The following is a 26,997-nucleotide window of genomic DNA, read 5'->3' as shown; positions in this document are numbered from 1 at the left end:
ATGCTGGTTTTCATTACGCAAAATAGTGTTTCATATCCTTTTATTAGCATGGTATCATGAAAGATGTTGTATTTTCCATATTATCTTAATCAAAACGTATAAGGGGACTTATCCAATGATAAGCATTTTTTTTCACTAATATGCGGCTTTAAATTTTTAAAAATATTATTTTAAATTTTAATCGTATAGAATTATAAACATTGGAAACGCTAATTAAATAACGGCCGCTACACTTGCAACTCTACGATTTTTGGGCAGTTTCGGAAATACACCCTGATCTCCCCGTTCCACTGCTCCACGAGACATGTTGTCCCGCAATGCGGTGACCTTCTCGCCTGAGAATCAAGGACAACTAGCGACGCCAATAACTAGCGAGCCCACTTGCCTACCCAAAGGCGAATCATATAAAGCCCTCTTTCCCTCCCATCTCGCCGTTCGACCCCCTCGTAGCCCGCCCGAAGCTCGTAGCCTGGATCCATCGCCCTCCTCCTCCAGTCCTCCTCCTCGGCCTCCCCGGCGATGGGGAGCCTGTCCCCTCCTCCTCCTCCTTTTAGTTCTCTCTTCTTGTTTCTTCTCTCTGCCGCTCTCCTCCTCTCCGCCCCCGCCAGCGCTGGGGGGGGCGGCGGCGGCGGCGCGGAGTGGAGCAACGTGACGGAGGCGTCGAGGGCGGGGCCGGCTCACGAGAGCTTTGCCGACATGATTGACCAGGCTCTCAAGAAGGAGTTTCCCGAGAGCGAGCAGATCGATGGAGGTTCGTAGATCTGACACCCCCTTCTTTCTTTCGCTCGAATCTCCCTTTGTTTGCTTGGTTTGATCTCTTCTTCTGGTAATGCGATGTAAAAGAGGGAGTTAAAATTCTAAAATTAGGGTTCTGGATTGTAGAGTTAAGGGTTAGTGGGGATCTTGATGCGCGCCGATCCAGATCTTGACCGGCACTTTCCTTCTTGGTCGTTAGAGTACTTTATATGCTCTATTTTTCTGTATCTAGTCCTAATTTGGAAAAAGATTAAAGAAACGAGTTCTTTATAAAGAACTTCTTAGTATTTTGCTTAATTCGTTGCTGAAAGGAGCATATGAGGTGCCGAAAATTCGTGTGCAATTTTGGGAATAAGATTAAAGACAACAATTCTTTAAAGAATTTATCTGTATTTTGCTTTATTTGGGGGGGGGGGGGTGTGGTAAAAATATGATTTCTTTTTTCTTTGGAGAAAGAATTTGGTGAAGATTCATTATATCTGTTCACAGAGCTCACTAGATTTTTTACCCCAACATCAGTAGGCGATGGATTGAAAGTATTCAAACATTGCATCATTCAGGCAGGATATTCTATAGTAGGGTTTCATAGTTGGAATATGCACTGCAAAATAAAATGAAGGCAAATATTTCAGAATACTGATAAATTTCTTACATGCTCTGCTTTCTTTTCCTGGTCTATTTCACAGAAACTGATCCAGGCGGCTTCAACAACAGCGTTGCTGAGAAACAGGTTTACATCTTTGATTTTTTGCATGCTTTGCAATTTATTACTTTCTTTCTCGTTTGCGTAAGTATGAGATGAGTAAGATGAATGCCATTTCTTTGCAAAGGATGAAGGATGTTATAGGCATACAGCCTATCTTTTTTTATCATACATGTTAAGGATGTCATTGTCTGGTGAACTGAACTCGGTATCCTTTCCCTTTGCTTTGTTGAATGGATGTTTCTGTACCTTTGCTGGCTACTTATTAGGCTAGAGGCGGTAGTTATAGGCATTCATAGGATGCTATATTTGCCTAGTATTCAATTTGTTTTCCCTCTTATCTTACACTTCAGATTTTGCTGTATCATTTTTATGGAACTAAAGGTCACCTGAAGTTTATTTATTTATTTTTCCTTACTGCATGCATATTTCTGGTAAGCTGATTTTTTTCCTTTTTTTTTTAAAAAAAAATTCATAGGCGGTTCTTGAAACTGTAGCTAGAGTTACATCGAAGAAAAATGACACCAAAGAGAAGTATGTTATACTATCCTGTTAATCCCTGCATATATTAAATTAATCATATTCTTGTTGTTGGTTCATATATTTCTATATTATTATATCAAGATTTTTTTCTAGTCATCAAATTGTTGATATATCAGATATCTATATTTGTTATCCTAGGTCGTTTCAGTTTCATGATGTTTTCAATTTAGACAACGAGAATCAGGCAGAAGACACCCCTACCTTGATAGATCGGAAGGTAAGCTATGATAATTTCATGTGGGAAAGCTCCTCTTTTTGTGGAAAAAAATTATTTTGACATTTGAAATAGATGCATTTCGCCATTCAGTTTGATTTTGTAGATTATTGTGTAACATATCTTATTAAATGCATAGCATAAATTTGCCATTTCAGGATAATGTTTTTATTATATCAAATCCCAAGTCAAAATACCCGGTACTGCAGTTAGACTTGAGGTATGTATTCAGCACTTTGTCCATGCTCATGAGTGTTATGTTTACTCAATATAGATTTCTGATGTCTCATCTTTTTAGCCTTTCTCTTTCTTAATAAATTAGACCTTAGCCATGAATTATTCACCATTTGATCCTATCAAGGGCTTCCTCCCTAGGCAACTATGTCTTTTATCAAGGGCTTCCTCCCTAGTCAACTATGTGTTCTGTTGCCTCACTTCTAAGTAGGTTTATCTTATATTTTAACCTTTGCCATCCTGAAGTGCAAACTCCTCCATCATAATGCCTCCTATAACTTTTGGTTTAAATTTCCTTATAGGTTTCCACCACTCAACCTATGGTTTATTCTTTTATTTGGAACTTTTTGGCTTAGTGTTTTCTTGCAAGTTACATGTCAAATAAAGTGGTTCTATATTATCAATGATTAAAATTTTGGCTTTTATTTTATATGTTATGTTTGTTATTGCATGCATGTGAGCCTGATACTCATCAAACCGTATATGCTAGCACGAGACTGCATTTGGTGGGAACAACGCTACTTCTGGTTGCTTTGGTTCAAATGAGACAGGTGTTTTGTGAGTGACCCCATTAGTGGTTGCATACATCTTCAATAGGTCATGACCCACATGGTTTTAGCAATAGAAACCTTCTTGTGGACCTTAGTTAGCGGAAGCAGTTGCACATGCAGGAGTGCAAGGAAGCGGCTCTCATAAAAAAGAATTATAGAAATGCTTAGGAAGCAGGTAAGTGTATGAGTCTCTAAGGAGACATAAAGCGGATAAGCGACCCTAAATGGAACTCCTGCTACTAAGTTCTAAACAGTAAAGTGGTCTGAAATAACCAAAGTTACTCAGAATTTGTCTTCCATTGGATCAGTTGCAGATCATATGAAGACTTGCCCTAGAGATGAATGAGCAACTCTTGGTTATTTGCTTTGCATTGCCCAGTGGTTGTTTCTTGGTTCTTGTCATAAACATGTATAGGAACAATATTATTCTTGATTTTTTATGCTTAATTTATTGTATTACTTATGAACATTACATGTGTTAAATTAGTAGTGTATTATTCTTTAACCTTCTGACTATTACAGCATTGGGTTTTTGCATAAATGGCCACTCACATTTTCAGATATGCAAATATTGTTGTTTTCATGTCTTTTTGTGGAATTGGCCAATTTTCAATTTTTCTGAACCAATCACCCTTGGCCACTGATTATGTAATGCACAAATTCAAGGGGTCTTGTGCGTATATTATCTAATGCACACATTTAGACTAATTGGTGTGTACCATTTAGGCTAAGTATGTTTTCTTCACATCAGAAATGACTGGTCGCACATGTTTAGGCTATTCAGTGCACATAGATAAGCAGGTAGATAACCCGTGGTACCTTAGACAAATTGGTACATTGTAAGGGTGATATGCATTTAGACTAACCAGATCAAATATTAATCAATACATGCATAAAATGTGGAATAGTACGTGCACCTTGAGGGTGCATGTTGTTTTGCTGATCGATGCAGTAATCTAGAGTGCAAAATTTGACTATTGGATGCGCATGGTTCATGTTGATAGGGCTAGGGGCAGTTTGGTCAGAAAAATTGAAAAAAGCTGATCCTGCAGAGGAAATAAAAAAATGGCCATTTTAAATTCCCTACAGCATTTTATGTTCTATAACATATTATGATCTTTGAGGGTTTTTCTTTTTCTTTTTCTTTTTTTTTTTAACCAGTAAAATTATAGTCTGGCATTTCAATTTTTGTTTTGCTTATACACACACACACACACACACATATATATATAAAGAATGCAGTTTCACCTTTGAAATCGGATATGTTTTTGTTCAGGCAATTTTGTAATGACAACAATTGCTGCTTTTTTATTGACTGCATCTTTAACTGAGGCAACTTTTATGCCTCTTCTGATATACATGTTGCTTCATTCACCTATGACTGGTGCAAAGACTAAAGGGATTTGAATTTTGGCATGTAATCATAACCAAAAAAAATATTATACCAGCGATTCAGTTTCCATTATATGAACTGTTCTTTGTGATACATTCTTATTGGGACATGTTTTGACCAATCCTTTGACACAACTTCCATCCATCTTAGGTTTTGTTTATATCTTATTGCATATGTTGCTATCAATCTACTCTACATGATGACACACGCTAAATCGAATATCTTTGCAGGTTGATATCTGATCTTGTTGTGGTCATTGTGTCTGCAACCTGTGGTGGCATTGCATTTGCTTGTCTTGGACAACCGGTCTGTCTGAATAAGTTCCTTTTTTTTTTTTTTGCTTACTATTAGCTACATTCATTGAAGAAAGTTTGTTGTATAATGATGTCTTTTGGTTTTGAAGAAATTCTAAAAACATGATACCATTATTAAATTTATGTAAGTAATTGGAAAAAAATTACATGTATTTACTTCTTTGTAACAGTTTCAGGTTATTGCAGGTTATTACTGGATATTTACTTGCAGGATCTGTTATTGGACCTGGAGGACTAAGATTTGTCAGTGAAATGGTGCAAGTAAGGTGCTTCTACTTTTTTAGAACTGTTATTAATCCAATTCTTCATGCAATGTCGTTATATATTTGAAAACTCTTGAATAATGCTAATTGCTGAACTTTACACGTTTGACAAGCACCTTTATGTTTTGTCTGGGCCATAAAAGGTGGGCTGCTGTTATCCAGTGTTGAACTATAATTCTTAGTTGTCTTTCTCTCAGAATCCATTTAAAATATATTAGACTTCTGAAAGAAAAAAGGGGAGGCAGTGGGAAAGGGAGAGGTGGCAGGATCTGTTAGGCTTGTAGTAAATGGTGCTGCCTGTAGCAAATTTTATAGTGGATTTTCTTTTTTTCCTAATTCACATAAAGGTGGACTGTAGCACCACAATTCAATCTATAGAATCGTGGTGGTGCCTAATAAAGGATCCTTAGTTTATTGTAAGTTGCTAGTGACCCCAACCTTGTTGACTATGATTATTGATGTAGATGTTGATAACCTTCTATTTTTCCCATGATTTGCCGTGCCGCCTAATACCATATTGGCACCAATACCAGTAAGGTGTCTGGTACCTGATCGATGCTTAATATGCTATCTCATATCATATCGAACCGATACTCAGTTCGTCATCTCGTATTGTACCAAATCGTGTATTAACACTATAAGAGGACAATACAGGTACGGGGTTTGATATCGGAACGGCGAACTTGATTTTTCATTAAAAAATAATTAATATATTAATATAGTTGTTTTTAAGGCATAGAAAACTTATTGCTCTACATATATGTCATTACATGCATGAGCATACTAAAGTCCTATGTTTACAATGCATACAACATTTGCTTTTGTCAGTATATAATAAACAAAAAGGACTAAAAGAACTTGATTTCTAATTTATGGTTAAAATATTATGTTTCTACTATCTCCAAAATCATCTCATGCTTTTCATGTACACACTAAGATATTTGTGTCAGTTTGCATACATGTTGATTTATTTGTATATTTGCTGCTAGTATTAACAACAAAAGCATTTGAAATAATTTTAAGCTTGATTCATTTTGTTATATATCTGTTCTGAACTATATATTACTACATGTGTATTCTGAAATGCTAGTTATATGAAACTTGAGGAATAAAAAACTCTTCACTTGTCAATCATTTTTATAATATATAATTGATGTAAATCTTAAAAAATAATTTTTTTTAGAAATTTCTGTAAAGGAACAATCTTAGTTGTGGTGGAGTAATGAGGGGTTTATTTATATAGATATATAATATAATGGATGTAAGTATGTATATACTTCTATTTGTATCTGTGTTTGTATTTTATATATGGAGCCAGGCTAGAATCAAGTTGATCGGATGTGGACTCAGGTTCGATCAGATCAAAACTCTATAGTGGGTCCTACATTCATGATCCAAGCCATTGAATGTGATCTATTATCTTAAAATTGTTTGCACACTAAAAATCATATGATTTGGAGACTTTTAGCTTATGTATCAAATAGTCAAAAATTGGACAACCTAAATAAAACTGAATTAGATGTATTTTTTTGATCACTTGATGCGTAAGCTAGAGGTCTTCAAATTATATGATTTTTTATATATAAACAGTTTTGAGCTAGTAGATCACATCCAACGGCTTGGATCATCGATATAGGACCTCTATTATCTAATTTTGACCTGACCGGATCTGAACCTAAATCCGGTCGACCTTACCCAAGTCTACCCCTTGATATATGCATACAGCTTTTGAATCTTCCTGTGCTATTGCCTTTATTTATTGGCTCTCTTTTACAGGTTGAGACAGTCGCTCAGTTTGGGGTAATTTTTCTTCTTTTTGCATTGGGCTTGGAGTTCTCTGCAGCAAAGGTGAAATTCTGTGTCCTTGTAAATGTTTTTCATAATTTTATGACAGATGCAATCTTCCCTGTTCGACAGAGCTGGATATTTGTTGTGACTATCTGGAAATGCATTTGCAGCTTCGTGTTGTTCGTGCAGTTGCTGTTCTTGGGGGTTTGCTCCAAATTTTTCTTTTCATGTGCTTATGTGGTATTACCGCTTCGGTATGTCTTGCTTCCTTGTTTGTAAGTTTTGAGATGACCTGCCTTTTTTTCTCTATATCTAAACTAGAACACCCTGCTAGATCTTCAGTCCTTTTTTCTGATATCACAGGAAGGGCTTTACTAAAACAAATATATATGTTGCGGGACAAGTCCACTTTAAATCTCAATCTTTTAATAGCAGCCATCATAACCATCCTATACTGAAACTTTTCACATTTTTGTGGGAAAAAGATGTCACTGTTATATGGACAATTTACTCATTTTCTTTACTACCTTACCGTGGTTACTTTATAGTCATAAACTACACTAAGTTCTCTTGACAAAATTAAAGTTGATTGCTTGGACTATTTACTTGTCTACCCGTACCTTGTGTTTTACATAAAAAACATAGCTATGCTATCTGAATGAAAGGTCAAGGAATCTGTCAAGTTTCTTGCACATAAAATATTTTGCATTGTTTCAGTAGTAATTTTTTATTATTTCATCAACATCTGATGAGATTTGAAGATATTAGATCATCTTTTCTAACAATATAATTCCTTGGAAGTGTTCTTGATTCTATCTGAAAAATTTTGAAATATAGGCAGTATGACCTTCATTATTGATACTATGTTTGGCTTGAGAAATACTCACATCTAGGGGTATATTGTTGTTCCCCTTGTTCCTTCTCTATTCTGATTTATATTATACTGTTTTTTTTATCTCTTTGGCAGTTATGTGGAGGTAAACCTTCAGAGGGCGTATTTGTTGGTGCATTTTTGTCAATGTCATCAACAGCTGTGGTACTACTCTAGCATTTGGTTAGAATATGATCTATATTTTTAAGTTGTGAATTTCTAATGTTGCCATAATGATAGCCACTACCAGGAAATCTTATTTATTCCAGTTCCTAAGATCAGAAGAACAATTTGCAACATATACAAAATTCTTTTTTATTTTTCCCATGAATTAAAGTGCTGTTCATGCTGTCCGGCACAATTTGACATCTGTGCCATCATCATGCCATCGCCAGGAGCGTTGCATGATAAAATGTTTCATCCTTTTCTTATGCTGTTTGTGAAATTTAAACAGAGGGTAACCACCATTTTGGAAGATAAAATAAAGAGAAGAGATGGTATTTTGAAATACAATTGAATGGATTGTGGAGTCAAGATCAACATAGTTCTATGGAAGGGTGAGAGAGGCTTGATAGAGGGGCCGCTGCTTGTGGTATCACACTGTAAAAGCCACTTATGGCTGGTAAACAAGCATTGTGTGACTTTGGGGTATCTATTGCTATCCCTTAAACAATAATGCATCATCTTAAATATGCTATGATTAAGAGATAAGTTATTGACTCAGAATTTTGATACACAAGCACGAATTAATAGGTTTCCTTCGAATCTTCTTGAATTAAAGAACTTTTGAGTGTGAAAAATTCTTATGTTGATTGTTCTCGGAATTCTTTTTAGCCATAAATCTTATTTTCCCTAGAATCAATTCCACCACTTGTTTTATTCAAGAACTGCCTTATATTATAGCTTTGATGCACCTGCATTTCTTTGTTTTGTCAGGATTTTTTTACAAATGTTGTTTCTGCTAGAGTCAAGTAATTTCATAACTAGTCAACAGACATGGCCAAGAAATAAATTCCAGTATCATAATTGTGTGAATGATTATATTACGAAATTGCTTCATAACAAATAGTCTCATTAATGTGGTTTTTCAATGCCCTTAACCCTTTTTCAGCCCCTTGCCTTAAGAAAGTTTTCAGCAAAACAATTTATATAAGATTATTGGACATAGCGAAACCTTCAAACAAAAATTATCTTCATCAAATGTTATTCTTCTGAGAAAATATACAGTTTGCATTTGTTATATTTTCCTTTACACTGCTTCACCATGTACATCTCTAGGTGTTAGTTTATAACTTGATTGTTATACTGACTTGATTGCTTAAGTTGAGACTTTAAATATTAAATATTTAATTTAATAAAGGTATTCACATCATTCGATCAGAATATGATTTAATAATCCTAGTAAAGCTGCATTATTGGTTGTCATATAATTTCCAGTTTCCTTCTACCGTTTTAATCCTTATCTGCCCTGCTCCATTTTATTTCTTGGTTTTCTTCCTACTCTATAATGGTGTAATTTTTGTCTCCATCTTATCATCCTTTTCTTTTTCAATGAAATGATACCTCCTCTCCTGTTTTTATTTTGGTCGACACAACTATTTCTCTAACCTGCAGTAAAAATTTATCTCGGAACTTTTATCTTGTGATATATATATATATATATATATATATATATATATGCTGAGAAATCCCATTTTCCCTCCTGTAAATCGGGAATGAAATGCCAATATTCACTTCTCACGCCAGGTTTTGAAATTCTTGATGGAAAGGAACAGTACTAACGCTCTTCATGGCCAAGTTACAATTGGTACTCTTATTCTCCAGGTAATGAGGTATTTCTGCCAATATCTTCTCATGACTTGATGTATAATGTATTAATGTTATCATGGCTAGATATTTCTTCAGATTCTTGACATTTTTAAAAACATGGCCTTTATTCTGGACTGCATTTTGTGTGCCTCAGGATTGTGCTGTTGGCTTGCTATTTGCATTTCTTCCAGTTCTAGGCGGAACTTCTGGTATTCTCCAAGGGGTTATATCCATGACCAAGTCGTAAGTGAAACCCCTGTTTATGTGCTACCGTTATTGTGAATGTTTTTAAATGCTAATATAAGATTTCATTGTCCTTTCCAATTGAAAAGGGTTAAGAATGCAATATGCTGATTGCATTAAAACATCTAAAGACATTCTTTAATTGAATATAACTAGCATCTTGGAAGTGTGTTCACATAGTTGAATGTATAATGGATGTGTCTTTAAAAAAATTCTTGTTAGTATTTGGGGGAGGTTGGACGAGAAAGGATGTGTGTGTGTGTGTGTGAGAGAGAGAAAGAGAGAGAGAGAAGAGGGGGGGGGGGTGTTGGTGAGATGGGAAGGAGTGGAAAGCTGGATGTGTCCCTTTGCTTGGGAGGCCATGAATGAAAAGAAAAGTGTGCTAAATTGGAGTCTGGCTACAAAGGGCAGTCCGGTTACTCTTTTAAGTCTTATCACGAAAACATTCTCTCAAACAATAAAGATATAAAATGAATTAGTTTTACGGTAGTAATTATTAGTTGATGGATTATGACCAAGTTTATATTACTCCGTTTTGTATATTTTTCTACTGGTCATTTGTTGTAATGATGAATGGGCATGTAGCCATAACCACAAGCCATAGCCAGCTAGGTTCGTCAACTTTTTTAGGGTTTGCAGTGTATGTTTAATTAAAATTTGACCACTTCATAATATCTGCCAAGTGAGAGTCCTACATTTCTTCGGGGTTGACTGGAGTTGTAATCAAATGTGGAAAAGTTATTGACCGGAAGGTGAAAATTCTTTATTTGTCACACACACACACGCGCGCGCATGCGCGCACCCAGAGAGAGAGAGAGAGGTTTGTGCAAATTGGGGTGCAACCTTCTGGAATTCACCTGGACTTTGGGAGGGTCCAAAGGCACAGGGAAGAAGACAAGGTTTGTTATATGGGCCGTGGTCATCTTGGAGTTTTAAACTTGTAGGCCAAAACGCCAAAATGTAATCCAATCTTTTCTCACCACATATGTATTTTGTAACAGATCCAAGTGTATAGCTTTGTCATCATGCGGTATTTGATCACATCATGACAAATGCATTTTAAGAAATAACGACTTTCTGCAAATTGCTTATAGTGGATGGTGGTATTTACATCAGTCGTCAGGTATCTAGCTTCAAGCTAGGAAACCGAGCATCCAGAATTTTCACTTATTATGTAGTAGCATATGCAGAATTTTTTAGTGGTAATGGATGTCTGACATGGCTGAGCTGTCTTTCGTCACTTCTGTATTAGAACACTCCTTTATTATTCCATCATTCAATACGTTCCATGTCAGATCAACTTTCCTCTTAAGCAAAAACTAAGTGCTAATGCTTACGCTAACTGAATCATCTTTGGCCCAGGTTGATCGTGCTGTTTACTTTCTTGGCAGTACTTTCCATAGTCTCCCGTAAATGCATGCCTTGGTTTCTTAAGCTAATGATAAGTCTTTCATCTCAGGTATGTTAAATTTTACCAAGTTTAAATGCCAATGTCCAGTGCTTTGCTGGCCTAACTCTGGCATGGTATGATGCATCATGTCTGATGTGCATTCTAGTTCTTGGCATGCATGGGCACACACTTGCAGGTATGCATTGTCATGCAACTGCACCATATGTCAGTCCGGACCTGGCACTTTGCATACCAAGCTATGGCCTTTGATCCTTGTCTTTAATTGAACAAGCAGGGTTGCACAAAAATGCTTTCTTATGGTACATTGAATGATATGCCATTCTGTATTAGAATTTCTGTATCTGCAATTCTAACCTGATTCTGCATGTTATTTGTGCAGACCAATGAACTTTACCAACTGGCATCGGTTGCATTCTGTTTACTTGTCGCTTGGGTTTGTGTCTTATCACTTCATAGTACCAATCATTACATGTTTCACATTACTTGTGCACAATCACTTCAAAACTGTAGCCCTTATGAAATCCTATGCATCTCCATTTAGTGAGCTTGTTGATAGAGGCACCCTTTCCGGCAGCCTCCTTTCCTGTAGCCTTTAAGGATGTCTCGTCATTAAATTCTGCAGCATCGTGTGAGTTTGAACATAAACTTTAAAGGGAAAAAAATTCTGAGAGAAATAGCAGATAGAGATTGATGTTGAAGATTGCATTTTCACAAACTTCTGCTATTCCTTGTTCTCATTTTCACTTCTTGAAAGCAATAAATCTCTGCTTCTGAAAAATCTAAAGATTTGAGAGAATTTTGAAAAACCAAAGGTTTCCATCATACGTGCTGTTCTCCATATCATTTTCCTTCTTGGGTTTTGAAAGCAAAAACAGATAACAAAAGCAGTACCAAGTAGGCCCTGCATATTCACCTGTGCCACAGAAGGTTATGTGGATCTCCATACTCTGTGGGTGATTTTAGAGTGAGGAGGGAACCCCCTTGTTGAGATAAGTTGAAGTCATTGTGTAAACTGGAAGTTGGAAAATAATATGGCACCATGCTATGAAATATGGTTGCTTTTCAAAGCTCATGATGGAAGTCTGCTGATATATTGACTTGAAGAGCATGACTAGGTGAACCTTTATTCAGAATTTTATCACTCAAGACACTTCAAAGTTGGTGAAGAGACCTTGAGTAGAGGGTGGGAGAATTAACACTCCAAGACTTGAGAAATAAGAGCTGAATTGAAGTAATGATGCATTGAGCTTCCATTAGTAGGCAATAACACAATATATACTGTTCCATATGGCCAGGCATATAGTTACAGCAGGCCACAGCTTCACATATTTAACACTCTCTTTAAGGCATGACTGCTCGGTGCATGTACAAACACAATAATCATAGATTGTTAGATTAACACAACTTTTTATGGTTTGCATTGGTCAAATTAGTTTGTGACATAGACTCCTTCAGCCCTTTTTGGTTAAGTCCTGCCAGATCTGGCAGAATAGCCTGGAGAGAGGGAAGGAAGTGACAGAGTGTGAGAGTGGGAGGGAGAGCACAGGGAGGCTGCAGGTCCCAATCCCTGTAGGAAAGGGGAAAACAATCTCGAGAGGTCTTTTTTCTTCTCTTGGAGATTTGTTCCCACAACCCCCCGTGTGCACTCTCTCTCCCTCTCTGCTATGTTACGTTCTCTCAAGATGTCTTTTTTCTTCTCTTGGAGATTGGAATCCATGACCACGTTCTCTCTCTCTCTCTTTCTCTCTACTCCTTTACCTTCCATCTGTGCACTGCTCTTCCTCCACCTATCATTTTGGATCCAGCAGGATGCTGCCAAACAGCTCTTGATGATATTTCCGTTTCTTGTTTTCCTTCAAGAATCAAGATATAGGAAATAAGGAATAATTAATTTTTCTCAGAATTTGTAGGCAGAACAACTTAATTTCTTTCAACTAGCAATTTCTTGCAACTAGCATGTCTGTCCATCTGGTAATTCTCATATCTCAACAGTTGTCTTATTTACAAATCTATTCCCTTCTCAGTGTAGCGACAAGTTGGGATTAAGTCTTGAATTGGGTTCATTTGCGGCGGGAGTGATGATATCGACAACTGATCTTTCACACCATACCCTTGAACAAGTAAGGTTATATGCCATGAGTTTCCGCTTGACTGTTGCAGATAACCCAGAAAATGATATCGACTCACCTGTAATTTATGTGCACTGTTTATTTACCGGACCCTTCTTTTCAATGCATTGATGATAGGATTGCTTGACAAAATACTGTTTTTCTGCCATGCCGATAGTTAATAGTATTGCAATGCTTGCACTGAAAACATTAGATGTAACTCTCTCTCTCTCTTTCCCCTGCCCTCTCCTTCCCCCTTCCATGCCTGGACTCAGTATCTTTCAATCGCATCACGTAAATTAAATTATTCTGACTGCCTGCATGAGTTTAAAAACTTTATCCATTATGCTGCTTTTTTGTCCTGAGCATAGCTCATGGTTTCAAATTTTTTAACTACATGATTCTTCAAGCTGCTGAAGGCATGACACCATGAAGTTCCTCAGGTTAATCCTGATCTAAGGCATGACACCATGAGTCATCAGCATTCTGGTTTAATCCTCATCTAAGGCTTGATAAGGATTTAAACTTTGCAGTACGGACCTACAGTGGTCATGGGCTGGTGTGTAAAGGTACATGATGTTGTGGGGTTCGTGCACCCTCATAGCTATGAGCAGCAAAAAGGATTTTTCTTTTTTCAGAAAAATGTGGTAGGGGGTCAGTATGGCATTGATGCACATGAATATGGGATGCTACACCTTGATAGAACTCGATACAAGGCAATTCAGGTCATACTTGCTGAAATGGGGGCTTACGGGTTTTAAATTGCTCAGCTTGAGTAGCTATGGATTTGTAAAAATAAGAGGAAACTCAAGCTCAGCTGGATGCCAGGTTCACTTAACCTTATGCAGTTAGGAAAAGTGCCACACTTCAACATTAATATCTGAGCGTAGCTCAGGCTTGAGTTCCCCTGGAGTATAACCAGCCAAACCAGAGCAACACAACCTTGCTCAGCAATAGCCCCATACTTGGTGGCACAAGGAGTATTAACATTGACCTTGGTGGTGAGAAATCTAATTGTATTTTATGTAACCATCCCACATGAGTGCCTGCAGCCTGGTGCTAAATAAAGAATCAATTAGAATTACATTCTAATACTACTAGAAGAGCTGATACCTAGTGTCTCCATTAGCTTTTAATGCATTGATAACGTGAAACCTCATGAGACTCTTACAATTGAAGCCAGTATGATGTAAATAACTTGTTGAGGGACGGTGATGACTGAAATCTAGTGAGTTATACGCTTTAGATTGTAACACCCCTACATGGGAAATTGGCAGTGAGAAACCATATCAGTTCCAAGTGTAACTTAAACAGCCCATGGTTTAGGGGGACAGTCGGTAACACCGTAACACTGCAAATACCAAGAACACCAGGCAAAGACTAATTATTTTCAATGGAAGGAAATTGGTACCTATTCAGTGTGTCTCTTTTTCATCTCTAGGACTATGGTGCCAAGAAGAATCAAACCAAAGTTAAGACCATTGTGGGACCAGTTTATTCTAGCTTTATGTTGGATCATTTGAAAAGAAAGGAACTCAAGGGTTTTTGTCTACGCGGTACTTTGATATGCACTTCATTATCTTTAGGTACTGGTCAGTGTTCTGCTCAGCAGCAAGGACAGACCTCTCTCTCTCTCTAGTTGATAGAAGTTGTCTTCAACTCTCTTTTCACTTTGATTCGTCCTGGTTTTCTTCTTTTCTTATCTCTTCTCTTTGTTCGAATCACTTACTTTTTTCCTTTTCTGTTTTGTCTCTTTTTGCCTCATCTCTGTAATTAACGTTTCAATTTTGGTTTAACAAATGGGTGGCTTTGCCCTCCCTTTCCCTCCCGAGAAAAAAAAGTAAACATAAAAATAAAAACAAAAGTTCTCTTTCTCTTAATATGCAGTGCAAGTTGGGAATAAAAAGTGGCTGTTGAGGATGCATATTTGGATTTTCCCTCCTTAGAGGAAGCTTGTTCTGTAATTTCCTGTTAAATTATTTATGTACACTTCTGATAAATCTGCTATTACCTTTTATATATTGAATTGAAGCGAAAGTTGGAGAAACTTGGCCTTTGTTAGATATAACAACTTATAATATGTTTTCTTATTTTTGAATTCTTCTTTCTGCAGATTGAACCCATTCGCAACTTCTTTGCTGCTCTTTTTCTTGCCAGCATTGGGATGCTAATTCATGTCCATTTCCTCTGGAATCATGTGGATATTTTGCTAGCAGCTGTGATTTTGGTGATCATCATAAAAACCATAGTCGTTGCTACAGTTGTCAAGGGATTTGGCTACACAAACAAGACATCGCTTCTTGTAATAATGGACTTCCATTTTCCTATTACTTATATCTTTAAGATATTTCATAATAATACTAGTGAACTTTAACTTTGTTATGCCTGTAGGTTGGCATGTCTCTGGCGCAGATTGGAGAATTTGCTTTTGTTCTTCTAAGTCGTGCTTCAAATCTTCACCTGATCGAGGTTGTTGCTGATGTATACAGTGTTCTCTTTTTATAGGAGAATGATGCATCCATATTAAGAATATCTATACTTTTTTGTGTGCATAAACAATGTCACATGTAATGCAATCAGTTCTGATCATATGCTGAAGTAACTTGACAGTAAAGGGTAATATGATGAAATTCATATACATGCTAATCCCTGGAAAAGGCCTTCGGTAGCTAGTGGACTTGGAACATTGTTTTGCATGTAGAAGGCCCACAAAATTTTTCTAAACCTGATTGCAGATGCAGTGCTTAAGGGCACACCATTTAGCAGAACTGAACCGTACAGGAATGACCACTGCACCCCTTCCATCCTTCACCTTCATGCTCTCCTTGTTGCCAGGATGCCTCGGACCCTTCCCTAGCCTATAGAGCATGTGGCTGTGTAACATCATTTGTGTTAATATATATTTTTAATGATGGTCTTAAGCTCATCTTTTGGCATCTTGTACAACAAAAGCCATTTAACTAATAGTTTGATTGCTTTTTACAGAGTAAATTGTATTTGCTGCTTCTGGGAACAACAGCTTTAAGTCTGGTATATTTTCATATCTTGTATCGTCTATCTTGTATTATATTTTTGCTATTAGAGGCTTTAACATGTTAAAACTTCAAGGGGGTAAGACTGGTAACGATGGCATGCTATATAGTCTTTTGTACAGGTTGTTGACATCTAACCTCCACTAGACTGCCCATCTATCTACTACATTTTTGAAGAAGCATTAATTCTTGAAGATCTTTCTCTTTTCCGCTTTTTTTTGTCATAATTGTTGCTCCAGTCATAGATGAGGTAATTATGCAGGTTACAACTCCATTGCTCTTCAAGCTTATTCCAGCAGTCATTCATCTTGGAGTTCTGCTACGATGGTTCTCACCTGATAACAGTCAAAGTGAGGTAAGTCTTCATAGTTAAAACTATTTATTTGTCACACTTATTTTAGATGTGAGAGGTAAATAATTTCTTTTTCATATTGAATATAGAATGGGGAGATAAAAATGTTTTGTTGCATGATTTTTATATCCAGATGGGATTTAAAGGTGAAAGCATTCGTGCAGACAGTGGCAAGCGCATTACATTGCTGGTCCAAGGCTCTCACGATTCATGAAATGTGTTCAAAAAGCCAGTGAAACAATGTGAAATACCTGGTTTACCCGATGGGCTTCTTAATACTTTTGGATGACAATTATCCACGCAAGCAAAGGAGATTTGATTGATGACTTGTTCTTGTGGAAGAAAAGTGCCTCATTTTTGTCTTCCTTTCACATCTCAGTCCAAAATGGCTGTTGCACTTCCCAAAGAAAGAATCTGAATGGCAGGAAGATTGCCAGGCATTGAACCTTTGTGCTTGATGGGATGATATTTTGCTACCACCGTCATGCCAGATTATGTGTAAAGTAGTTTTTTGCTTTGTAATCTACCTTTTATTCTTTTTCAGGATTGCTCATAGTTGGAACTGGCACCCGACTTTAAAAAATATGTAGAATATGGCAATTGATATTATTCATTTCAAACTGATCCCAAGCATTTTCTTTACCTCATTTTCTCTTACCGCAATTTAGTTTGGGGACGCGGTAGCTGCATGAACGATGCTATGCGTTCCAACCGTGGTACTTCCAAAGGAAAAATACTTCTTGCTATGTGGCGTGAGTGGGTCGGTGCAATTCACAGGTTCAGCTGGGCGTTGTGGGTTACTCTTTCCCTTGTTCCTGCGTGTCATTACATTCTCACTCCCCCTCTCTCTATGGTCTAGGTTGGTTTCTCGTTTATCGGGAAAAAAAATGTTTTATGTTTCTCTGTTTAATTAGCCACTTGTTTGGGCAATCATTGTTGCTTGTGGATGGCGGTGAACTAGGGGAGGGAAGGTTGATCCGAAATCAAGGATTTGGTGCAATATGGTGGTAGGTGAGTTGATGAACTGCTGCAATTCCCTAATGAAGTTGGACCGGCAGGAGAGCTGTAGCGGCTGGAACCCCCAGTATGTTTGCACTCTTGTCGCGAAGTCAAAAGCCTGTCCGGGTTTCAACGAAGGGACAGCTTGGGACCAGGTGGCATGCCAATATTGGCAGCAAATGCTGCTTCCTACCTTATCCCACCACGGTAAGGGAATGCTTCTTCCTTCGCTTTATGTATTCAAACTGACCTCGGGTTCTGCAGGAGAGGCTCTCTCGAGGCTGGACTGTACGCCTGAACATATGACCTTTAAATAGTCTTCGGATAAGTAGACGTTCAAGTTGCATTTCATCAACCAAACTTAGAGAGTAGAACGGGAGCATATTTTATCATCGAACACCGCTGCTGGATATGAAAATAAATCCTGGACTGTCCCTCACAGGCATTTTTGCGGGATTCCGGCACATGAAAAGAAGTGAAGCTCTGTAATCATAGGTCCAAACGTTTTGCCACTGGGCTTCCATCGAGCATAGCACAACAGTCCACTTCGATCCACACATTTTTCCGTTCGCTTTGGATGGGGACACGAAATCAACCATCCAAAAAAAAAAAAAAAAAGGGCAAGGGAAAACGAAGGCTATAGTCCGAAAGGAGAACAAGGATATTGATGAGCTGTAATGTTCGATGTTGCTTACTTTGATCTAAATCCATAGGAAAATAATATGTGGGTATAGAATCCATCAAGTGGTATCGACCATTACAACATCATGTGCTTTTTGGCACCTCATTTGATTGGTACTTTGTCATGTAGCAAGACATGGTTGTTCACCTGTCACCATCCTCCAAAAGTGCCCGACCCTGATGTCTCATGCACAGAGAGCGGCCTTTCATCATTTGGAACACTAGGCTTCATATTTATAACATAATCATTTAACATCTTATTTAATACCTCCGATTTAATTTGCAATCTTTGCCCTGACAAATTTTTAAAGAAAGAATCCACCAAAATACTGTGGATATGTAGCTGATATAATATGGATGCGATAGCATTAAATGAACGATATATTTTGCAGTACATAAGCTTTAAATATCACTTGATTTACACTGTATTAGAATTTAATACAATGTGATTTGCAATCAACTTCGTGTAGAAGTTTCTGATTTAGATGTGAGGTTGTCAGGATTATGGTGGATTTGAAATGTCTACTTTCGCAGAAAAGAAACTAGGACAGAATTGAACAAGAAAATAAGAACCAGACAGGTACGTCCATAAATGGCCAATCAATAAAGAGTGGTCCCAAGGTCTCCAACCAAGCAACAATAAGCGAATATTGGAGCCGACATTGGCGACATTATTCTCCTTCGTGAAATTACTTGTGGTGGGCTCTCTCTCCTTCATCCTCCATATACGTGGTAGCAGTCAAAACAATCGGATGAATGAGATGTAATGGCCAGCCTGTCTCGTTTTACTCGATGTATTCCACGTTTCCTCGATCACCAAAACTTTCAATACCCCTCCCTAAAATACCTTGACAAAACTCCACTATTTCCATCAATATCATTTTTATGAATTTATTCCTTATCTATCCTTTTCCTGAAATTTGACTTTGGATTCTTGTTTGCGACTTTGCGCTGCTTAATCTAAAATATGTTAAGAAAATTCGATTGCATATATCTTTCAAGATCACATCATCGCATCATCACCAATCTTATTCTTTAGTGATACAGATAAGATTTGCCTCATATTTTATACAATCATCAGTATGGAAAGTACAAAATTTTTGGAGATATGGCAAGCACCATGAGAAGGGTTTGGAAGAAGTGGAAGAAAGAATGGTGCTGGCCTGGTAAAGTTTCATGGTGACATTTTTGAGACGACACGAGTGTTTTAAGTGAGCTCCATGGACCTTGCCTGCTTTTCTTCCAGAGAGATGGGTGGTTGAGAAAAGGATGCCAAATAATTTGTATGGAAGTTGCCCCAAGGAACATTTTTTTGAGAACCAGAGGCGAAGAAGAATAAATGGAAAAGAAGGGATCGGTTGTTCTGATAGCACTTTTCTATGCTGAAGATCTGACACTATAGAAATGGTTGAAAACAACCACCGACTTTGGAGTACCCTGGGGATGCCACCACCAGGCTTTCGACCTTGGATCTCTCCCACTGGGAGAGGGACATCAACTATCTGAACTTTTATTAATTTCTTAGTAGATTATCATCCCTGTCGGTCACCATATATTGCTTTATATACCTGCTGACATTTTTATCAGTTTGCAAACCAATTCCACTGTGAGGATTTGGATAAGCTTTTTGATTGTGCCATGCCATCAAGGAAAGGGATCCCACATGAGAAAAAAGGCACCTAATTGTCATGATAGGCTAAAGGAAACAGGTCTTATGGTAAGTTAAAATACTCACTATGCACTCATGTAAATTAGACTGTTCAACAATGATCAAAGTCACTTTTGTGTGAAGAAAAAATCATATTTGCAAATGACTTCTATTAATTTGAGGAAAATGGAAGTGATGCAAAAGATTAGCATGAGGGAAGTTACAGGCTTGTTAGCTGCATAACCTACTCTTGGACAGAGCAAGAAAAGCCACCAAATCATTTGTTTGGGACCCACGAGGCTTCATTGCTTCGAGATGCTAGAGGAGAGATGAGAGAAAAAGGAACCAACTTTAAGCAAGTATTGCATTCGAATGTAGAAAAAGCGCAATCATGAAAGCAATTTGTCCTAAATTGGCACCTTCATACGGCAGAAATCATGAAGTTAATTTGGTATGCAGATCCACCTAATTGATCCCATGTGAGGAGCGGTGGGAACAAGGTGAAGAAGTCAAGGATAACCGGGAGCGGGGTGAGATGTCAAGGATAATAGATTGCTTCTCATTTTCCACCATTGTTTGTCTCAACAATATGAGGTCACCATTTCCCTTTTGACAACTTTGTGAGATGCAGAGCTTCCCATGATCCTATCATAATTAATCAAAGCATTACAAAAGTCTAACTCAAATACGTAGCGAAAGCCTTGAATGTCTAATATACGATCATACACATATATAGAACAACATTAATATTACGAAACATAGAATTTTCCTCATGTGATCTTCCTTCTACTGTATGAGCCTTGAGCAAACCTGTTGAACTCCAAATATTGATCTGTTCCAATGTCTTCCAGCCACTTCGGTAACGCTAATCGACCCAATGAAGATAGTTTGGAGATGAGTAATTTTAATCCAAGGGCCTTGCTGAGGAAATGCTGAGCTCTAAATTCAGTGGTGAGAGGTGAACATGAGGCTTTGGCTGTGATAATGGACAAAAAGATGACTTAGGCATCAGAGTGAGGGAAGAAGGCAACTGGGCTTCTTGTTCTGAAGAGTTCAGATCAACTGCAATGATCTCAGAAGCTTCATAATCTGTTGTCTTCAGAGACAAAGTAGGAATATGCAATTCATTTGAGCTGCAAGGCTCTTTGAACTTCGAAGAATCAGTGACTTGATCTGCCCGATCACAACTTGCAACCTGAAAAAGAATTGATGAGACTGAAATTTGATCATCTTTCTGAGAAAGGTGGTGAGTGGGGAAGAGATGATACTTACCACATCGAAGAGGCTAGATCGGCGCTTCTTCTTGCTGAGGCTGGTCTGCCGTAGAAAATATTTCTGAGCATGACTGGCCACTTGAGTGGGGGTCCTTGTGGTCACAAACTTCCGCGAGATGCCTCGCCAATCTCCCTTTCCAAGTTTCTCAAGACCGATTAGAAATGACCTATGCTCTTCCTCAGTCCATGGAACTCCTAAGAACCAGAAGACCAATTAAATCTTCCAAATTGTAAATATGATAGGATATCATAAGAAAATCAGCAGTCAGAGCTGAAAAGAGAAGTACAAGTTAAAAGTGCTAATAAGAATGTTGTGAAAAGTAACAAAAAAAAAAAAAAAGACAATGTTTTGATTTGTAGAGACACTAGATCATCCATATGAAGATATATGAGTGATAAAAATGGAACACAAATAAGATATGAATTTCTGCAAACAATTCTGAAGAACAGAAAATTATATGTCAGTTGCACAAGTATGATAATAGCTATATCTTAAATCTAGGAAAGGTATGAATCTATGAGAGATGTTTCCGGAACAAAATGCCAGCTACATAAGGATGACAGAGAGACCCCAAGCACAGTAGAAGAAGAAAGGACCTGGAAAAAAAATAACCTCAATTTTGCCTTGGGAAAATCAAAAAAGAAAACAAAATAAGGGCAATCAGAAATATAAATTATGGGTGCAATACATATAGATGTGGCTTAGATGAAAAGATACACACAATTCAAACATATAGCTAAAATAAGATTCTCTCCCCCATAAATCATGATACTGCTGAATTTTTATTAGATCCTTAGTTCCCAAGGGGAAATAAATAAAGGGAAAAAAATCCTCAAGCAAAGGAAAGAAGGAAAGAAAAAAGAGTCTCTCACCCTTTTTCCTTTCTGGCGTTCTGCCAAGGAGACCATCAGAAAGATAACCATTAGAAAACTTCTCAGTGGTTTCATCAATAGAAACAAGGGAAGAAGAAGATGATGTTGAAGAGCAAGGGGATGAAGAAGCAAGATAGGATGAGGAGGCCAAGCATTCCATGCTAAAGCTCTTCTTCATAGGGAAAGCTACATGAAGCTGCACCCCAAACAGCCTCAGTCCACCATTACTGACCACACCTCTTGGGCTGCTGCAGGTCCTTGAGTTGTGCCCATTGTTCCCACAATGAGAGCACTTCCTTCCCATCTTTGAGCTCTGCAAATCCAGAGACACCCAAACACTTGAAGAGAGTCTTTAATAATATTGTTGGGTCATAGGTAGGATGAGGATTAATAAGGCCAGCCAAGAACAAAGGAGGAATGGGTGGACCGGTTTTATTTGTACATACACTTCATGGGTTGTGTCACCAAAGATGACACATCTGACACCGCTTACATTCGTGCGACTGCTTTTTTTAATGCATGTTGGTATACACATGTAGACCTAGGCATGCACATATGGGTGCAAGTACCTTAAACTCATGTATACTACTACTTTTTAATCCTTTTTTTTTTCCTTCCTCTTCCTTCTAAATCTAGGAATCGCTGAGTTGGTGGCATAGTTGAATCTAATAATCAGAAGTCAATTCCATCGAGCTCTTGTCAAGTAAGCACAATTAAATTAGCCGTCCCTTTTGCTGAGGAAAGAATCTTTTTATAGATATAACATTGGAATCCTTCATATTAGATGCTTGCACTCGTTTGTAGAGAGAGAGAGGGAGAGAGAGAATTGCGGATGGTTGGATGAAGACAAGATCCAACAATGGTTTGAAGGTCGAGTAGCTGGAATTAATAATGGTATGGAAAGAGGGATTTGAATTTTGGATGCTAGTGAGGCACTTCTTTACCTATTTTGCCAAATACATCCATTACTTTTGGATTCCTTCATAATTATATCGATACATCCCATAGGCAGCAAGAGTATCTGATAGAGAAATCCTGAATAGAATGGCCAAGAGAGTATATCATCTGCCCATGGACTTTCCAATTGCTTTTCTTGATCCCACGTACGCCCTAGTTGGGAGTACAAACGTATACAGCTACTTGTACTAGAAAATTCTCCCACTTCCATATTCTCATCGCATGTTCATATATGCAAGAACCTTTCTTTCTAAGATAAAAAGTTTAAAAATGCTGCTGAGGAAGTGCTTGGTTTTGTTCGCTAGCTTTATCAAGTGCTACATTATAATAATGCCTTGAGCTGGGATTTTATTTTCGTGTCATTGCTTTTTAATGCGACTGAATCACTACTCTTTAATGTGTTATCTTCTTTGGATACCAACTCAAATGCTCCTCTACTTTCCACTCCAATAGGTAATACAATAACACAAATTGCCAAGTGCAAATCACCCCTTGATGGTGACCAACTTGGGAAGATAAAATCGCCACCAAACTGCTTATCTAGATAAAAACCACTGTTTAAACTCGAAATCAAAGAGCAGAACAATTAGAAGGCCACATCCCATCATATGGTAGATCAGGGAATCCAATACAAGGTGATCAAATATGGAGCCTTGTAGATACTACCATCTTAATTCCTGTTGTCTTCTCACCTGATCTTGATAATTAACTTCGTCTGATGGCTTTGCTTCTTCCACAGGTCGCGTGCCACCTGTTATAGGGCTGTATCTCCCCGATCATGGGCCACGGAACTCATGCTTAGTGTTATGAGTCGAGCTTTGGTGCCCATCCCAAAGACATGGATGAACTCTAGTCATAGCCGATCTATGTATCGACTGTCGACCCTCACATCAGCCGCTGAAACGTAGATGGATCTCCGACTTTTCACCAGCATCTTTGTCTATAAGCCATAGACTCTCATTTGAGTTATTGATCCTAGCGTTAGTTGAACCCATCTTCAGGCACATCAGATTGTCAACCTACATGCCTAACATCTCACTCTCCGGATATCGAACACCAATTCAGAAAGGGTTCCGACCCAAACGTTGTCTCCAACCAAGAGATCTATGGCCGATTTTTATCTCCAATAGTACACTTGACAAGATTTCAAGCCACATCCCCTCCGATCCATGTCGGTCATCATATTTAGAAAGGTTGACAAGAGACCCTCATACAGTCTCATCAAATCATATCACTCAACATTAAATCACACCACTCCTGGGGATGGCTAGCTGCGTCCTAGATAAAATCCCATCAAATCACACATTCCTAAGAATAACTGGCTACGCACCAGATAAAATAACATCAACCACCAAAAATCAGGTCGGACACCTTGGAATTATGCACCCAAAGAAGTGGAGATAGTCTTCCACAACTTTTCTCTCTTATGGCTCCCATCTCTATAAATAGAAACAGTTAGGGGACTCTCAAGATATGCAACTTTCTTGCATACTTCTTTTTATTTGTTCTAAATTTCTAACTTAAATATTGAAGAATCTCCATCATAATCAGATTTGATCAGGATCTTATTTTACAAATCTGATCACGATCGACTTCCATCGGGCACCACCATGCTCTGGCAACTTCGGGCTGAGTTGCGAATCTACCATAGCGCATCACATGGCTTTCTTTTAACTTTAGTGGCAAGGAAGCGCATCATTTCAGATCCACAGTAGACGAAAAGTGGAAGAAGGTTTTGGTCGGTTGCAAAGGCTCCAAAATAGTACGGTCCAACATCTCCAGAAGAAGATATCCGTGGTGCTAACGAGGTAACTTTCAACATAACTTTTAATACAAATATATGGATGGCCGTGTCCATTCCTAGAGCATTTTGGATGGCAAATGGTTTAAGCCCAAGATATGCTTTGCCTTCGGCACGTGCCGACGCTCTGCACTGGAGTACACATCCTTAAAAAAGGACTGGAATTGGCCCATAGGTCTCATAGCCCTTTTGGATTTTATGTACAGGCGAGAGATACGCAGGATGGTTGCATGGGCTACCAATATTAGGTGTTAAAATCTCATGTTTTGATATATGAGATATTATTCACTCTGATTTATAAGCCTTATGATTTTGTTCATCAAAATTATAATCCAAAAAATACTTCATATAGGAAGAATGATTTCTTCTTATATAAGTCAGAGTTTCCATTCACTCACAATAATATGGGACTAATGGTACCCTTCTTCCTTATTATCATCAGTTATGATAAATGAAATTTTTTATGCATAAATATAATCAGATATTTTTAGCCATTAAATTATTTTTTCGGATCATGAAATAATTTTTCAAAAATACTAAGGCATGAAGTAATATTTATGTCATAGTGCATCATGGGCCATCTAATAGCAAGAACCTATATTTCTAATCATGATCGACAGTGACTAAAATGACTGAAACTATTGATGCGACAACTTCATTTCCATAAAGAATGGTTGACAAGCTGCCCCATCTTTTACATTTTATGTTAAGCAACAGGGACTGAAACTCTCTAGGACTTTCTTGTACATCAATTGGTCATAAAATGGATGACGGGTAATTTGATCGAAACATAGAAATTGCCAAAATTGGCAAGATATGTGGTATGTGGTTTAAGATCTGTTGAGCATATCCAGTGTTGCAGATTCCAAATTAAGAATGCCCGCCATGTATTGCTCTGCACCACGGATTGGTCCTTAAACGAAACAACATCCACCAAATTCTTCAGATTCTAACAAGTTGACATTCTCTTACAGTCGCTGAGCTTCAGCTTTTAAGCCACTAGGTCCTCGAGATTTGTATTCCAGCACCAGCCTCTCGTCCCAGGGGTGAAAGCATCATTATACTTTGGAACCTTGATGCAATATTCTTATCGAGAATCCAGTTCAGATAATTTATGTCAACTCATTCTTTTAATTAGAACCCACGTTTAGCACAATGCATTGGACAAGGCATTATTTAACCCATAAGATGGACCTATAATACTTTATTCTCATTAAGTAATTGCACCGCGTCAAATCACACAATGTTACAATGCCGCTCGGTGAAAGCAATTGCCATAAACTTGATTGAATAATTATGTCCATACCAACTTTAAACATTAACCTAACAAAGCAGTCGAGCAATCACATCATGCAGTGCATAGTTAATTAATTCCATCTGCATTGGTATAATTAAGTTAATTTATATGGATATGGACTGACTGTTTCATTTGCTGCATGACAAGGACATCTCCTCTAACAAACCCTCATATATTTTTTAGAGAAGCTTTGCTTGAGAAACAAATTAAGTCGATTTGTTTATGATTATAGAAAGTATTATTGAAGGATCACATCATGATCACCTGACCGGTGTTGATGGGGAGCATCACCACATGGGTCACACTCAGCTTTCCAACACCTCAACCACTCAAATCTCGTTGGCTTCCCATTCTGGGTGATGAAGACAAAACCAAACACATGCTGCGTATAGTATACCCTATAAGATGGATCACCAACCGTCCCTTATTATTAAATGGATACAAGTCAAGTTGCTGTACGGTAGCATTGGATTCTTCTTCCTTCATTATCAACTAAACATGGAGGAAACATTTATGGGCCAAGCGGAAACACGGAATGGCTCCGAGTTTTGAATGTATGAGTGGAAGTATCCAAGAGCAGAAAATAAAAATACGGCTCCGATGCAACAATTGGAGGGAGTATATGGGTAGTTGGATATTATTTAGTTGTTGCTACAAAGAGATGCATCGTGATGAGACTCAGTCACGACGTAAAACTACAAAAGCAAGTCATAAATTAAGAAATGGTGGCAGAAAAATTATAATGATGACTGCAGACTGATGTTTTGATAGAAGTTCAGCCAATTTGCTTATATAATGTTGCCCTTCAATAATTAGCGTACTCTCATGTAAACCATGTCACGTTAAGACAAAAAATTCATTCATACTTAGGCGGTACTTCTT

General features: G+C 37.8%; 2 protein-coding genes across 4 annotated transcripts; one reads left to right on the top strand and one right to left on the bottom strand.

Moving 5' to 3' along the window:
* Positions 1–380: 380 nt before the first annotated feature.
* On the top strand, positions 381–17,232 carry LOC105042965 (K(+) efflux antiporter 4). Of its 2 annotated transcripts, XM_010920350.4 has the most exons (20): positions 384–751; positions 1,443–1,486; positions 1,938–1,993; positions 2,141–2,219; positions 2,375–2,436; positions 4,625–4,700; positions 4,895–4,969; positions 6,748–6,819; positions 6,930–7,013; positions 7,727–7,795; positions 9,377–9,454; positions 9,594–9,682; positions 11,045–11,141; positions 11,473–11,526; positions 13,118–13,213; positions 15,315–15,503; positions 15,593–15,670; positions 16,187–16,231; positions 16,496–16,588; positions 16,719–17,232. In XM_010920350.4, the coding sequence occupies exons 1-20, from the start codon at positions 520–522 to the stop codon at positions 16,797–16,799; spliced, it is 1,749 nt and encodes a 582-aa protein (XP_010918652.1). In that variant the 5' UTR covers positions 384–519; the 3' UTR covers positions 16,800–17,232. The 2 variants fall into 2 exon arrangements, with proteins under 2 accessions (XP_010918670.1, XP_010918652.1); XM_010920368.4 differs by lacking the exon at positions 13,118–13,213 and having other exon boundaries at positions 381–751.
* A 2,863-nt stretch (positions 17,233–20,095) lies between these two features.
* On the bottom strand, positions 20,096–22,472 carry LOC105042957 (transcription factor MYBS3). Of its 2 annotated transcripts, XR_012139175.1 has the most exons (4): positions 22,061–22,472; positions 21,186–21,382; positions 20,724–21,108; positions 20,096–20,558 (listed from the first exon to the last, which is right to left on the bottom strand). XR_012139175.1 is itself a non-coding variant. In XM_010920338.4 (3 exons), exons 1-3 carry the CDS (start codon positions 22,362–22,364, stop codon positions 20,818–20,820), a joined length of 792 nt encoding a protein of 263 aa, XP_010918640.1. In that variant the 5' UTR covers positions 22,365–22,472; the 3' UTR covers positions 20,591–20,817. The 2 variants fall into 2 exon arrangements, 1 of the variants encoding a protein (XP_010918640.1); XM_010920338.4 differs by lacking the exon at positions 20,096–20,558 and having other exon boundaries at positions 20,591–21,108.
* Between the last annotated feature and the right edge of the window lie 4,525 nt (positions 22,473–26,997).

Source organism: Elaeis guineensis, chromosome 2 (genome assembly GCF_000442705.2).
Source record: "Elaeis guineensis isolate ETL-2024a chromosome 2, EG11, whole genome shotgun sequence".
Taxonomy (NCBI): domain Eukaryota; kingdom Viridiplantae; phylum Streptophyta; class Magnoliopsida; order Arecales; family Arecaceae; genus Elaeis; species Elaeis guineensis.
Note: the sequence above shows the minus strand (reverse complement) of the source record. Positions and strands in the feature narration are given on the sequence as shown.

Bases quoted from the DNA above. Each gene is read 5' to 3' on its own strand.
- LOC105042957 (XM_010920338.4), bottom strand. From the start codon at position 22,364: ATGGGAAGGAAGTGCTCTCATTGTGGGAACAATGGGCACAACTCAAGG. The intron at 21,383-22,060 runs GTGAGAGACTCT...TCTGGTTCTTAG, and splicing joins AACGCCAGAAAGGAAAAAGG to GAGTTCCATGGACTGAGGAA. The intron at 21,109-21,185 runs GTAAGTATCATC...ATTCTTTTTCAG, and splicing joins GATCTAGCCTCTTCGATGTG to GTTGCAAGTTGTGATCGGGC.
- LOC105042965 (XM_010920350.4), top strand. From the start codon at position 520: ATGGGGAGCCTGTCCCCTCCTCCTCCTCCTTTTAGTTCTCTCTTCTTG. The intron at 7,796-9,376 runs GTACTACTCTAG...TTCTCACGCCAG, and splicing joins CAATGTCATCAACAGCTGTG to GTTTTGAAATTCTTGATGGA. The intron at 9,683-11,044 runs GTAAGTGAAACC...TCTTTGGCCCAG, and splicing joins GTTATATCCATGACCAAGTC to GTTGATCGTGCTGTTTACTT.